The sequence below is a fragment of the Camarhynchus parvulus genome, chromosome 7, assembly GCF_901933205.1.
Source record: "Camarhynchus parvulus chromosome 7, STF_HiC, whole genome shotgun sequence".
Taxonomy (NCBI): domain Eukaryota; kingdom Metazoa; phylum Chordata; class Aves; order Passeriformes; family Thraupidae; genus Camarhynchus; species Camarhynchus parvulus.
The window spans coordinates 13616815-13631746 of NC_044577.1; the positions used below are offsets into that span (position 1 = coordinate 13616815).

The 14932-nt window shown below is 44.4% G+C and overlaps 1 protein-coding gene across 1 annotated transcript in view; it reads right to left on the reverse strand.

Annotated features, from left to right (window-relative positions):
- LOC115906029 (cytochrome P450 20A1) overlaps positions 1 to 14932 on the reverse strand; it is a 15710-nt gene continuing 778 nt past the window's right edge. The window contains exons 2-13 of the mRNA XM_030952900.1: positions 14733 to 14782; positions 14482 to 14648; positions 9398 to 9543; positions 8583 to 8750; positions 7821 to 7899; positions 6079 to 6194; positions 5610 to 5664; positions 4096 to 4216; positions 3145 to 3256; positions 2472 to 2536; positions 529 to 618; positions 1 to 358 (exon numbers count right to left, since the gene is read on the reverse strand). Of these exons, the coding sequence (XP_030808760.1) occupies positions 208 to 358; positions 529 to 618; positions 2472 to 2536; positions 3145 to 3256; positions 4096 to 4216; positions 5610 to 5664; positions 6079 to 6194; positions 7821 to 7899; positions 8583 to 8750; positions 9398 to 9543; positions 14482 to 14648; positions 14733 to 14782 (1320 nt within the window). The 3' untranslated portion in view covers positions 1 to 207. The remainder of the gene's footprint in view (positions 359 to 528; positions 619 to 2471; positions 2537 to 3144; positions 3257 to 4095; positions 4217 to 5609; positions 5665 to 6078; positions 6195 to 7820; positions 7900 to 8582; positions 8751 to 9397; positions 9544 to 14481; positions 14649 to 14732; positions 14783 to 14932) is intronic.

The window sequence follows — 14932 nt, forward strand, 5'->3', positions numbered from 1 at the left end:
TATAGATTAAATCTACTTTAATATGACTACTGGTTGAATTAGAGAGAGTATCCAAGATAGGCATAAGGTTAAGAATATGGAAGGTAAAAAAAAATTTCTGGATATAAAATTCCTTAGCTGAGTAAACATGGTGCCAGTATGATTCTCATTAAGACCCTTGCTCAGAACTTCACTGCTGGCACTTTTAACCCCTTGTTTTGCTTGCTCTTAGCTTCTCTTAGACACTGTTATCCAGGCTTCCTCCTTTGGTGAGGTTACCAGTTCATATTTTGCCTCCGTGACTTGTCCTTTCACTGGGTGGAGATACAGTTTCCTTACCAGGACACTCAGCAGAACTGTGGCCACCATATAGGCAAACCTGAGGGAAGAATCAGGAGAAAAAAAATTAAAACCTTGCTATGATGTAAATTTGCCAAAGAACAACAGCCAGCTTGGACAAGTTGTCCCAGCAGTAACACCAAGATGCTGGAAGCACCTTCTCTCCTGTCTGCCACAGAGACTCACTAAGACCTCCTTCCCGATGCTCACCTCAACTCTGGGCACTCCTGGCTTCCTGAGAAACCCAACAAGGAGAGGTTTTTCAAGGCTAATTCCTCATTGAATCTGTCTGGGTCAAACCTATAAAAGATGAAACACATTAGGGTTTTCTGAGCAGGCACAGCATCCTTTCCCCAAAAACATGCACACACACACACAAGTAAAAAACTGGAAATGAAATAGAGACTCTCACTAATTTGTTCTCTCTGGGTCATTCCACACAAATGTATGAAGGCAATTGTGCATCCATTCCATCAATGTTCCCAGCTGGTCAGCTGTGTCCAGTCTTGGTCAAAATACTGACAAACTGAGGTAGTGTGAGACAGGGCTGGAACTAATGTGCAGTACACAGCTGAGCTGATGCTGTTACCTGCCCTCTATTCCTCTCCAGGGCACATGCAATCTCATTTGTCTCTCTCTCTCTGCCTCTCTGAGTCCCTTCCTTTTTCACTTCCAAAAATACTTCCTTTTTCTCCTTGCCCCTCACCGTTCTCTTCAAGCAGCTGGTGTGTGTATGTGTATGTGTATGTGTATGTGTATGTGTATGTGTATGTGTATGTGTATGTGTATGTGTATGTGTATGTGTATGTGTATGTGTATGTGTATGTGTATGTGCTGGGGGAGGGAAGCCAGTGACTCACTGAAGTGAGAAAAGTGGTTTCCAGCTTTAGGATGGTAGAGGCTGTGAGAAAACTATTATCCAGGGCTGGCATGTGTTAAAACAAGGGAAACTAATAAAATAACATTCAATTTAAATATTAACCCCCCTCCAAACACAAAATTTGATGGACAGAAGACGGTTCTTTTAAACCTTTCTGCTAAATACTTCAAAGCCTTCACTTCCCTACTTAAACATCCAAGGTCTGCTTCTAACAAGGTAAAAGGGCATGTGGGTGCTGATCCTTAAGAAAAGCAGCATCAAACTTACATTTCCCCTGAACTAAAGTGAAAATTACAGATTTTGTAATAGGAGAGAAAATGCACCTGCCTAGCAAAAAAGCAGGGAGGGCAAACAGTGTTTTTGTACAGTAGGTGGGTGAAAGGATCACACAGAGCTGGTCTCCTACTTCTGTCATGGAAATCTTCATCTACCTCAAGCTGAATCTCGACCCCAGCCTCCCTGAAACAAGCATACAGTGTTCATAGCAGTCCTCAGTGAAGGTCCCATGGGGTCTCAGCAAAGCTGAACACAGTTATGAACACCTTGGGAGGCAATCCCTGCCAAGGGGCTCGTAGACTGGTGCATCAATGCCTGATCCCTTTCTAGAAAGTGTAGTTGCAGGAGAGGACAAGTGCTGTTCTAAAGGCTTTATTCTTTCTCCTAAATCTCAGCTGTCTGTTCTCTCTCTGTCTAGAATAACTGACCCACATTTTTTGTAGCTCAAGTAAAGTAAATCATATACAGGTTAATATTTGCCACCTGGAGGTCACAAGAAGCTACAGTGATTTTTTTCTTTAACCTCCACTGGCCTAGATCCACTTCACAGACAGACTGAAATACTAAGGCAGCATTCCCCTTCACCCTAAAAACCCACAACTTCAGACTGACATTTCCTCCCTCGCATCTTTGTTTCATGATGATGAGTAGTGATTCCAAAGCCATTCAAGTCACTGTTTCACAGAAAACCTTTAACAGAAGTTACCAGCATTAGCCAGGGAAGCTCTGTGTACATGCACAAAGAAGTTTTTACTAAACCCTAACACATACATGCACACACACAGACTGGAGCATTGGAGGAACCTGACTTTAATTGCCCCATAACCATGCCAGTGGAGACAAACAAACCCAGATCTTCATAAACTGATTTTCTTATACACTCCCTTTCATCTCCAGAATCTGCTTAAGGCAGGCCCTGCAGCACAAAAGGCTGTGCTGCAAGATCTAATTTAACAAAGAAAAGGAATTAGTTGCAATTACAGTTGATTCTACATACTTGTATGGTGATGGCCAAGATGAACTATCCTGCAGCATCACACCAAGAGCATAAAGCACAAGTGTCTGCAAAGAAAATTACAACACGTCAATGAGGAAGGAAACACACAATTAAAGACACCTCTCAACAGCTCTGCTGGATGATGATTCTTCTGTAGACTACTCATATTTAGGTGGATTAAAAAGACAATTATGCACTATTCATCTGCAGATTTTTCATAATCGATGCCCAGATGTTAGGATTTTAACTTCTAAGAATCATGCTGCAATTACTGGTGGTTACAGAGGGTGTGACCCCATTTCTCTACGTTTGCTGAGATGTATGTATGTACTACTTTACCCTCTGTAAGGGAAGGTGATATGATGAGTGATATGATGAAGCTGAAACAATGTTCTTTTATGCATAACTAAGTCCATAGGCCCCTTCAAAAGTTTACTCATCCAAGAAGAAAATCTGCTCAGCAAGAGAACGTGAATTTGCAGAGCCTCTCCCACAGAGGAACTGCAGGCAAACTTTGAGCTAAACTGTACTTTCAGATGACAGCGCACCTGCTCAGGTTCAACACTATCAAAAGAAATGGTCTTCCTGCCTCACCCCTGGTCTGGAAGAAGAGGAGACAGCAAATTCCCCTACAGGAAAGGAGAGTGGCCTAGTGCTCCCAGCACTGCCCTACCTCTTTGGGGATTGTGTGTTGGTCGACTCTGCCCTCCAGCTCCTGCAGCTGTGCAGCAATGGGAGTGAGCTTTGCTGTCCGCACTGTCTCACACAGGACCTGCCGACAGTACCTGCAACAGTAACCCCTGGTCAGTGTGAGTCTCACAGAGAAGCTTGTCCACATCCTTGTGGCAGCAAGCAGAGCAGAGTCAGCTGCTTTATTCAGAGGCACTTCTTCTTTTTTCTGGCAAGGAGTCGCAACATCTTTATAAGAAGCATTAAATCTCATAAACAGCCTTTAAAGAAGGTTATTGGAATCCCTCTTCTTTCAGATTTTAAACCAAACTAAATCTGCTAAAATGCATAAACGTATCAGCCCTTTTCCTGTACCTCTCACTCATACAAGAAGAAGCAATAAAACCATACACTTGATGTTCCCTGAAACCCTAACACTAGTCCAAATACAAAATGCACCTGGTTACACCAACATAACAAATGCAGAAAACACAAAGGCACACTGTTGACCAGTCATCATTACTTGCAGCCCTTTGAAAAGAAGACTGGTCCATGCTTTCTCTCTAAATATCTCTATATCCAACCATGAAAATGACTGATTACTTCTACTACTTCTGGTAAACTAGGACAGAAAGCAAACAAAACAGTGAGCAAAAATTTTGGCCCTGGCAGCCAAAGCACTGATTCTGTGTTTTTCCTCTGCTGATGAACCTAAAGGGTTTCCTACAGACAGCCCAAAGTGAGCACCTTGGTCCCTGTGTCTGGAATGCCAGCAGATTCTCTCCATGTTGCAAGTCATCCTGTGGCTTGATCACTTCCAGAAAGAAAAAAGGGAGTTAGCAGCTTTTGGATGCCTTCTCCTGGCCTAGTGCAGGCTAGGCATCAGACCCCACATGGAACACCTGTCCCCACCACATGACACAGCCTTCCTCTGCATTCCTTCTGTAGGACCCACCTGAGCTGCTCCATTTTCTCATGGGTAATTGGTCCCTTCCCCAGAACACGGTCCAGCTCCTTGTAGAGATTCTGCTGAACATCTTCGGAGGTTGTCAGGAAATAGACTGCCCAGGTGCACACTGGGGAAGGAATCAAGACAAGACTGGCCTCAGAAAATTCAATCCTTTACAAATGGCGTTGAGTTTTCTTACTTCCTATATTTCCAACATTACTTTTTGGCCTAAAAAGAAGGTGGCCTCTGTTCACAGCAGGCTGTGCTGATTCTGTACTCAGTGGTAGGAACACAGGCTGAACTCCTTTGTAACAAGAGGCCCTGCAAGATAAAATTCTCTTTCTGATGCTATGAGGAGCTTTGCAGGACACTAAAGCACTCAGCCCCACAGCTCTGGCAAAAGGACCCTACAGCCCAACAAACCCTGGGAAATCACAGCTATTACACCAACCATGCAAATAAAAGGCTGGTTTGTTCAAAGCTTTAGAAAATTCCCTTATCTGGGGGTCTTTCCTAGCACACCTCAGGCAAGTGCTCCCGACAGACGATGCCTGGGGCTCCTGAAGGGTGCTCTCTGCAGATGTTGGCCAGCACTTGTCCCCTACATCTATTTTTTGAGGTACTTGAGATTATCTTCAAATGCAGAGTGAAAAAAAAACCCTGCATAAGAAATAAGTGTGTAGGAGGCAGTTTCCCTAAAGCTACAAGGAAATGTTTCTAGCTCTCAAAAATGTCTATTTCATGAGAACTATCTGGAATCTTGGACTTGATGATCCTTCCAACTCAGAACATTCTGTGATTCTGTGAATCCATGTGGATTCAAGCCCCTTAAAATCACAGACTTCCTGGAGTACCTGGAGAGGATATTCTCTGGAGAGAGAATTACCACAGTTGTCTGATTTACTTCCCATTCTTTAACACCTAGATGCATCTTGGAGGTTTTCTTTGGAGTCCCAGGCCCATTGGCTGAGGTACAAGGCCAGATAATCATCCCTTTTTCATAAGGTATTTTACACACCCTCAGTTTGTATTTTTATTTGTTTGGGTTTTTTTCATAATCTTTGCATAAATCTCAGAGTAGCTTCTTTGAAAGTCCTCCATACATGGAACACACTATCCTCCAGAAATTCAAAGTACCCAGACAGATGCTAGGACTCTTTCTTCCTATGTGCATGAACCTATTTTACAACATGATCATTGTAGCTTATTTATTTTGGTGGTTTTCTTCATCAAATTTAGCATAAATTGTCTGGGGTTAAGAATGCAAGCAAAAAGCAATGGGGAGAAATTCTAAGGTTCACCATAAGTCTGGAAAGGTTGTCAAACACAGCTTAGGTTCAGCTCACTAACTGTGAGGCCGCATCAACAGTCTGATGTAAAAATTAGCTTTTTCTATATGTCTGTAGCTCAGGAGAAAGAATGATTAATACAATTTTTTGTTAGCCTAGGTTAAGTCTCATGTCATCACACACAGCAGCTGAGTGCAAGGATGGGAAGCTACCTACAGTTACTGTACTTACAGTTAGCAGTGATTACACATCCTGCCAAAGAGAAAATCATTGTATCTTCCAGAATCTAGGAAAGAAAATCTACTTCAGGGAATGAAGTTCATAAGACTGTAAAGAGAATAAAGAAGTAGCACACTCTCTACTCAAGCACATTAAACCCCTTTAGTGCAGAGAGCAGGAAATACATCTAGAAGACATAAACTGAACTCTCTGTTGAACTTCCACTGAATTGCACGAGACATGCTTAACATTAACATACTTCTGGTTTATAAAAATAGCTATGAAGCAGTGGCAAGGAAATCTACCAAAGTCTAATGCAATCAAACACTGCAGGAGTGGAAAAAACGAAGCAGAAGCCCTGCTTGGGTAAAAAAATCTAAGCTAAGATGCAAGAACTTATATTAATCAAAGGCTACAATGTAATGACTTGTCCATCTGGCAAAACTCCATGACTGTGTAAGGAGGTAACAGCTGCACAGACCTGCTGGTCACTCAGGCTCCCCTGCAGCAAGGTGTCTATAAAGACATGCCTGTTGAATGATCTGCCTCGGCGCTCCTTTGTAACCTTCTTTAAGATGGATTCCATCTCCACCAGAGCTTTGGAAGAAAAAAGAAATGTTTATTTTAAAATCTGGTCATCCTGGTGTTGCAGAGAAGCAAATTCATCTTCCCAAGCAGATTTTCAGACCAGCTGTCCCTGCTGGGCTCACTTACAGAAGCAGCCTCTGTTACATGTTACTGTCAATTTGGAAGGCAGTATCCCCAGTTTAGCTGAAAATGCAGGAAGCAAATAACAGAGGCTGCCTATAAAAAGCCATCCTTACAGGTATAACCAAGGTGTGTACTCTGTGAGCTGAAATCACACAAGGGGAAGACAAGTAATGCTGTCAAACCATCAGAGAACGCGTTCTCATCAGCCCCCATGAACACAGGTATGAGCCACGTAACTCTGGCTACACGAGCTGCAGAGTTACAATTCCTGCAGCACCAGGACTGATGGAGCCCCTTTGGCCAGGGGTTCTACAGGCAGGGTGCAGGGGGATGGCGCTGTGCTAAAGAGTGCAGACACAGAGAGAGGAATGGGGAGAAACGTGGGTGGGGAGAAACGTGGGAGGGTTTTGGCATAGAGTCCACACATCTGAAGGTGTGAGTGCCTAACTCCTGTGGGAACCAGGGGCAGTTAGAGACCTAGACATCACTGCCTGTCTGGCTTAAATGACCTACTGAGGACTATCCAAGAAACATGGAGTAGAATTTGGGTCTGGAACTCCATTTATCAAGGCCCAGTTCAGGTCCTTTCTCTCAGAATTACCTGCCTTCCTCCTCTCTGTGCAGGAAGGCCAGCAACACTCAAACACCAAGGCTCACTATCTGAAGTTTGTGAAATTTTGTCCTCATGCATCATCATACTACAACTCAGGAAGAGTGACCATGGGAGGAACCCATTTCAATGGGGCAGAAGTTGTCCTCAGGTTCTGAAACCCGCAGAACCAGAAGCATAAGGAAGGAACACTGGGTTTGGAGGATTTACAAGCAAAACTTTAGTTCCAGATACAATCTGCTTTAGTTTAGCATCTTATCAATCAATACTGAAATGGTTTAATTATTAACAAAAAAGATAAGACAACCTAAAATTAACTTACTATAAAATATATTAGAAACAAAAGTACTGCTGTAACAGACCTAAATCATGTTAACTTGCAAGAGCACATCAGAGGCTATCTGATGGTGTATCCACCAAAGCAGCACCTCTGTACTTGCGTCTTCCAGCCTGTGAGTGACTGTCTGGCAGTACAGGCCCCAGATGGTGCATCATTTGAATGCCCATATGGGCCAAATCCAGGGGCTCCATCTGTCTCCACCTAGCACAGTGCTTGCCTCCAAGAGAGGTCAAAAGCGGACACTAGGGAACAGAACAGTAAGGGAGGAAGCACATCCTGATTCTTCCCTTCTATCACTCTCCAGATTGGACAGACCCTGGAACTAGACCTGGAACTAGAGTTCTAGTCCTACAACTTCTCACATAAAGAAAGGCAGCCTGCCACTCAACTCCACAACGATTTAATCTGACAGTAAGTACAATGCATCTGGTAGCTTATGGCATGATGAGCAACTCTGAAGAGAAGCCAAAACAACTGGGCAAATGAAGTGCGTTCACATGCTAGCTAACTCCTAAGTATTAATCAGAGTGGGAAGAAAACAGTAATTTTGCAAGAAACCTACCATCTTCATAGTGCTTCTTCCTAGTCATGTTTTTGTCAAGAGATCCATCCAAGAAACCTTTTCCAATCTCTGACCAGATCTGGAAGAAGGAGAGAGAGAACAGCACCATCACTTACCACAGGCTTAGACTGCTGGGACTATTCTATTCTTCCCTATTCAGGAAAATGGAAACACCAAATAAAATCAGGACTTCCTGACAATATGGAACTGGTTTCTTTAGGACACCACATCCCATTTCAGACACTACATCTATGATAGCTGGAATTAAGCTGAAATTAAACAACTGTAATTAAAACTGTAGGAAAAAAGCTATGGGAATCTTAAATGGGAGATGGAACTGTTCCTTTCCCACCCTATCACCAGCATGTTTAGCATCCCCACATGTGGATACAGGTGAGATCTCCTCAGATTTTCCTTTCTCCACAATGTCACAGAGCCTTCAGAAGATCTTCAAAAGGGAGAAATTCCACTGGCAGTTCCAACAGAGTTTAACTGACTTAGGTACCAAAGACCTCCCAACTGCCATTGGATCTGGGTTCCTGATCCCCGTGGATCCTTTAGAAACCCCTCAGACTAATGACAGCAGGATCAGCAGTAGGATCTTTCTAAGAGTTTCAGCTTGGGACAAGTGAGACAGACCCCTCAAGCTCATACTTTAAAGTCTCAGCAGTAGCTTGCACTCAACTGTACACAGGTACAAGCTCTGTGTTTTCAGCTTGGAAAGACTGGATAGGAGATTTCCTGGCTCTGCAGGACACTTACTGCATCGTGGTGCCTGCGGAATCGGATGACTTCCCGGTCATCTTCGAAGCTGCTGCCCATAGCTGTCTGTGTGACAGACTTCATGGCAAAGCCCAGCATGTGCTGGCAGAGTGGCACATGTTGTGCCTCGGGGAGAGACAGCCATTTGGCCAGCAGCTCTTCTGACAGCTTGAGAGGGAATGAACCATTAGTTAGCAGTAACACCAGCAGTCTATTTACCAAACACACCCTGGACACATTCCCACCCACTTCCTTAGGCAGAGCACACTTTCATGGCTATGAAATAATGCTAAACTCCTTCCAGGTTGCTTCCATTGTTAAACAGTAATATTTCAGCCTCCAATCTTCTGCTTCTTTCAAGGCTCTCCCCTAACAAGGCAGCTCTACCCTCCTCTCTTGTTCCCTCTGTCACAAAAGAAACCTTAAACCCTTTAACACAGACGGCTCCAGAATAGGAAACAGATCAGATTCTGGCTGCTGGACTAAATCAAAATCACCTCTTGGTGGCCCCAAAAGCTGGTTCCTCGCTCCATCCTCCTGTCCAGGGAAATATATCTAGAATCTAGGTGCTCCAGTATCTTTAACTGCATCTGGTATCTTTGCATAAAGATTAAGCAAGCTCAGCCCTTCCCTCAACCCACCAGAGCTAAGAGAACACAAATATTCACACCATGAAAGGCAGAGGCTGTTTGCTATCTCAGACGCTTACAGCCCCAGCACTAATTTGAATGCAGGTCCTTTATCCTAGTGATCATTCTCACTAAACCTTCCCCTGTGAGCCACACAGGGCTTCTCTGCTGTACAAAGACAGTTACCTTCTGGATGAGAGCAACATTACTTTGCAAGGACTTGGTCACACCGTTCTCATACAGTTTTCTCCTCAAGTGGCTCTCTCCTGTATCCCCATTCAGGCTGGACTGGTACCTCAAGAGGGATTTCAGCATTGTCTCAAAGGGATCCACTGAAAGCAGAGGAAAAGCCATTCAAAAGTCACACTACACAGGACTGATTAAAACAGCAGCCTCTTTAGTTAGATACTGCTACTTCTGGGCAGTGAGCAAGGTTGTGGCTCCTTCCCCTACAACAGCCTCTTTGGGGTGTCAAGTTTCTCTTGCTCAGTGTGGGCTGCTACCTCACAAAGTCTTTTTCTTGGGGCTGATTGCCATCCTGTGATCAGCTCCTCATGCAGAGTTTGCCTGCTGACTCTACCAAGTAATTCTTTAGTAAAAATGCCTTCAGAGTTTGTTCCCTGTTTGCCAGTTCCCAACTGGTTGTGCCATCGACTTGGTGACAAGAGTGAGTGTGGCATGGTCTTTCCCCTTCTCTTCCAGCCTGACCTGCAAGCCCTTTAGCACATTCCCTTCACATGTGGTGTGGCCCTGAATGTGGCTATGCACGCAGGACATAGCAGCTCATGACAGACACAGCCAAAGGCTGCTCCCAACACTCCTTCCCTTGCATCACAGACCCAGCAAGGTCTGTTTGATACCCTACTGCTCCTGCATGATTTCTCTTTTGGGCACTGAGTTCCATCTTGAGGAGCTCTTCCCAAACTAGCACCTACCTGTCTGCCGGGGCTGCCTCCAGCACAGAAGCTCTGAAGTTCCTACAGAAAACCATACCCCACTAAGCTACAGAATGCTTTCTACTGCTAATCAGCTTCTTTCTATCTTCGATCCTTCCACACTGACACTTGCATGAACTGGACAAAAACCACGTCACTTCCCAATCCATGACTCATTTCAGTTAGATTTTTAACTCTGAATTCCACCACCAAGGACCTCTATTTAATAAATCTGCTGAAGGATATTAGGTGTCAATGCAAAACTGTGCAATACAGCATGGCATATGTTTTTCCCTTTCTGTAAACCTTTTAGTGTGTCTTGTGGAACTGCCAGCGTCTTTAAGGAGCTATTTGGAAGCAGCAATCAGGGTTTTCAAGAAGGATATTGTCACTGTTTATCACAGTCTGTTATTTCTCCCAGATGGAGAGTGAAACCTCTGAGGCATCAGAAAACATCAAGGCTGGGCTAGACACATATGACTTTACCAGCTGTGGATGTATCTAGGATTCCCCACAGAGACTGGGGCCTCATTATGCTACCAGGCAAACTTACAAGACGAGAAAATTCCCACCTGCAGAAGACTTACTACCTAAAGACATAAAAGCAGCTAACGAGGCCAGAGGCATGAATATGGTAATCTTTCCCAAATGTTTTTCTCTCACATCTTTTCCCTTCCAATGTTTTTAAGCTCTGCATCTCACCCTCTTTCCAACTTTGAATGACAAGGAGCCCGAGCATGTGTCTTTTGGCAGAGCAGATGGTACCTGCGGCTCTCCACGTGGCGCAGGCTGTTATGTGCCTCTAGCTGCTGCTGACAATTCCTCCTCCATGGTACTTTGTCATGGAGCTGCTATGGATGCCACAGATTCCTGCTGACTGGCACTGGCACAGCCAGGCACAATACTGGGCAGCCAGGAAGACACATGGCAGGTGGCAAAGCCCACACAGAAAATCCGGCAAGCAGAGGCATCCAGAGAGGCTGGAGGATGCTTAGAAGCAACGCCTGCTGAAACTGCAAAGTTTTCCTGCTGCATACGAAAGGAAACTGCTGGATTGGCCATGGGCTCTGGCTGTTTTTCTCCCAATGTTCCTAAACTAAACTGGCAATCCCCACACCACTGATACACACTGTTGTGCACTCAGGGCTGCAGAGCCCAGGCTGCACTTTTGCTGAGGGTTGGCTCTGCCTCCTGCTGTTTGGGAAAGGGCTATTTCTGCACAGCTGTGGGAGGCTAGTGACTCCACAAGGCATAAACTGCCTCTGGAGACAGCTCTGTTCTGCTCTGAAGTCTTGCACAGACTTCATCCTTCAGCCTTGTCTTAGAAACATCTCCAGGGTTACATTTTCACCCCTCCTAGTGACATATATCAAAATTTTGACTGTTCTTTTCACTTACATGGAAATCTCCCCATCCCAAAAACCTCAGAGTGCTGTCCTGGACACCACTGCAAATAAATATAGAGAAAAGATCTAACTGAGATCGAGCACAACTGAATGTCAGAAATAAAAAGGACCTTTGGACCTGCAGAGTAAAATGCTCACAGAACAGCAGTGAAGTCCTGCTCAGACATGCCAGGACCCATCTCCAGCATGTAGTGTGCTTCAGGTTCACTGCCCCAACCCAAAAAGCAACATCAGCTCAGGAGAATTTTCCAAGTTGGTCTCTGAACCCCCTGCTCCTGGCAATCCTGAATTAGTCCACCCTCTTCACATCCACACTGTTTGTAGGCCTGAACTGCTTCCCCAGAGCCACTCAGGGGAATCACCAGTACCAGCTGCAAAGTTTTACTTCCTTTGAATTCCCCTTACAAATTAATCTCAACCAAGCTTTAAGAGGCCATGAAAACATACCAATTTCAAACACTGCTTGAAGCCTAAGGAAAAAGAGTCTCCTAGCATTGGAAATGTTTATAACTATGAATCCAATTAGTCCAGCTTCAAGGCTTTGATGAGAAATGCATTATCTGCATCTCTCTCTCTCTCTCTCTCTCTCTAAGAAGTTTGGCCATACCTGTGACACACATGGGAGATGACAGGAACCTTTGTCTAGAGCCAAATCCTGTATTTCAGCCTTGAAAACCAAATGTCAGGTATCCATGAAGATGGATGGTGGCCTCAGGCACTCCAGCTGACTGAGGAACAGTCACATGGAATGGGTTTTCAAGTGGGGCTGAAGAGTCAGGAGTTGGATATAATGCAGTCCACTGTGGGCTGTCTCCTGTCCCACAGCACTGTGTGCACAGCAGAGGTATGGGCAAGACCTCATCTCCAATAAAACTTCAGCCTGCCCAGAGCCAGCTTGTGGCTGAGACCCACTACAACCCCTGTTCCCACTCACCAAGAAAAGGTACAGAAAGGGCTTTGCTACAGCTACTCAGCTCAGTTTATACCTCAATGCTTCAGGAAACATAACCTGTAAGATTCCTCACCCCTAATAAAGTTTGAGCACTTCTGGCAAGTATCAGTGCTAAAAGTATCAGTGATACAACTAATATTGCTGCTCTTCCAGCTCTGAGGTTGTAAGAACCCTCCTTCTCAAGCCTGTTGCCTTTATGAGGCTTCCTTCAGAAGCTCTTTCTTCATCTGGGCTCAACACACTTTCCCTGGCTTCTCCTGCACAGCAGCCTTTCCACTCCTCTGAGAGCACTGGCAGCCTTTATTTGCACTTGCTTTATTCAAAATCATGCCTGACTATAGAGGTCAGAGCCACACACAGGACTCCAGGTCTGACTCATTCTCATTTTGTGCAGAAGTCCTCCTTTTACAGAAAATCCATGACTCAATATATCCTTTTTTTTCCATGGCCATGTCATCCCACAGGCAATTCATGCAGCCCACTTTTTCTCCTCCTGCTCCTGTTCCTGCTATCCCAGCCCTCAGGGATATCTATCTCACTCTGCTGCCCTGTGCCAACAAAGGGTTCCAGAATAATGCCAGCAGGGTAGGACACTAACATAAGATGGAGTTTTTCATGTCCCCAACACTGCATTTCACTTTTCCAAGACAATCTAGCCTTGAGCCCCCTTTCAAATACCAGTCCAGTATTTATCAGTATCCAAGCAAATTCTGAACTGAATCCCTGACATAAACACAGTTTTATCACTTTATTTGTCTAAAAATCTAATTATCAAAGTATGACATGCATTTCCCATTTATCCCCCATGCTTAAAAAAACATGTTTAGCCTAGCAGGGTACTAGGCTAGTCTGTAGCTGCCTGGGTCATCTAATTTCCTGCACTTAAGTCCAGGCACTGTATTTCTCTTTCTCCAACACTCAGATCCTCCAAATTTCAGAACATTTATGAGAACTTGCCTGTGCAGGGGCCTGTCACCACTTCTCTGAGTTTTGAGAAAGTGACTGTCTGCTTAATTTCTTCCAAACACACTTGAGAGCATTCAGATCTTTCAGGGTGGTTTTCCACCTTCTGGAGTGTCATCGTTATTCACTGTGTCTTGCTGATCCTTGTTAACTCCCACTCCTTTCCCAGATTGTCACCATTTCTTTTTCTGATTCTGTCAGGCAACTGTACATGAAGTTTACCCCTCATGACCCCAGCATAAAGTGAGCTGAGCTATCTGTCTGTGCCTAAAGACAGCCTACAGGATCAGGTCAGAGGTGTGCACCCAGCACCTCTGTCAACCTCCTAAGGTAAAACTGGGAAAGCAAGAGATTGAACCCAAGCACCAACTGAGTTAATTTATCAAGTGTGATAACCTTAGGAAGCAAAATGCCCACCTAAGAGGCTTAGGCCATAAATTAAAATACTCCCCTATGACTAAGATGGTCAACTCAGCTACCAGCATCAACATTCACTTCCAAGACTGGAAGTTCATCAAAGGTTTTCACTACAAAATTCTACACATCAAAAGAAACATGAAAGGTAAAGCACTTCTCCAAATAATAGTCTGAAAAACCTCCATGCTGAACCATACAAGGCAGTTATCACAAACTAGCAGAGCTGTTTTTGGACTTAATTTAGCAAATTACCTCCTAAACTGTATTTCAAACTGCTTTTAAAATGTATGCCAAGTGGCTACAGGATGTTCACCTTGCTCTATCAAGTGACTAATGAGCATGATGCTTTTCCTGATCCTTTGCCTGCAAAGAGATGGTAAAAGACACAAGCATACTAATTTCTTGATGGCCACTGGATAGCAGTAACCCTTGGTCAGTGATACTCAAGTGCAGTAAGCAGGACCAAAGTCATACCTGAACCACCATGTCAGCTACAAAGTCTCATTTTCTCTCAGTGTAGAATGAAACCCCAACTTCCTTTGATGCCCAGTGAGGCCAGAACAAATGGACTCAAAAGACAGTGTAATAGACACTTACACAACCGGTTGGGGTTAACATGCTGTTTCAGGAGATCGATGGAGCCGAGGCTGACAACAAGACGCCTTCCAAACCAGAAGGAAACCAGTGGCCCATATTTCTCATGAAGGTTCACAAGAAACTCATGTAAGCTGCTGCTGGCAATGATATCTGGCAGGTTGCCATCCCTGAGAAACACGGAGGATATCTGGTCATGAATAGCATCCTCTGCCAATGCTGAACTTCATCAATGTGAGACAGAAACCACTTACTTTTCATCAGTTGGAGCCAGCCCAGGGATACCTGATGCTTGCCTAGATGCCTAGAGTAAAAGGAAATGCATCAATCTGCATGAACTTCAGATTTTATACAGGTCCCATATCTTTCCAGCAGGAGAAATGAATTTTCCACACCAATACTACTACACTACTTACAAACATGAAACAGGAGCTGGATATGCTACACCTGCAGG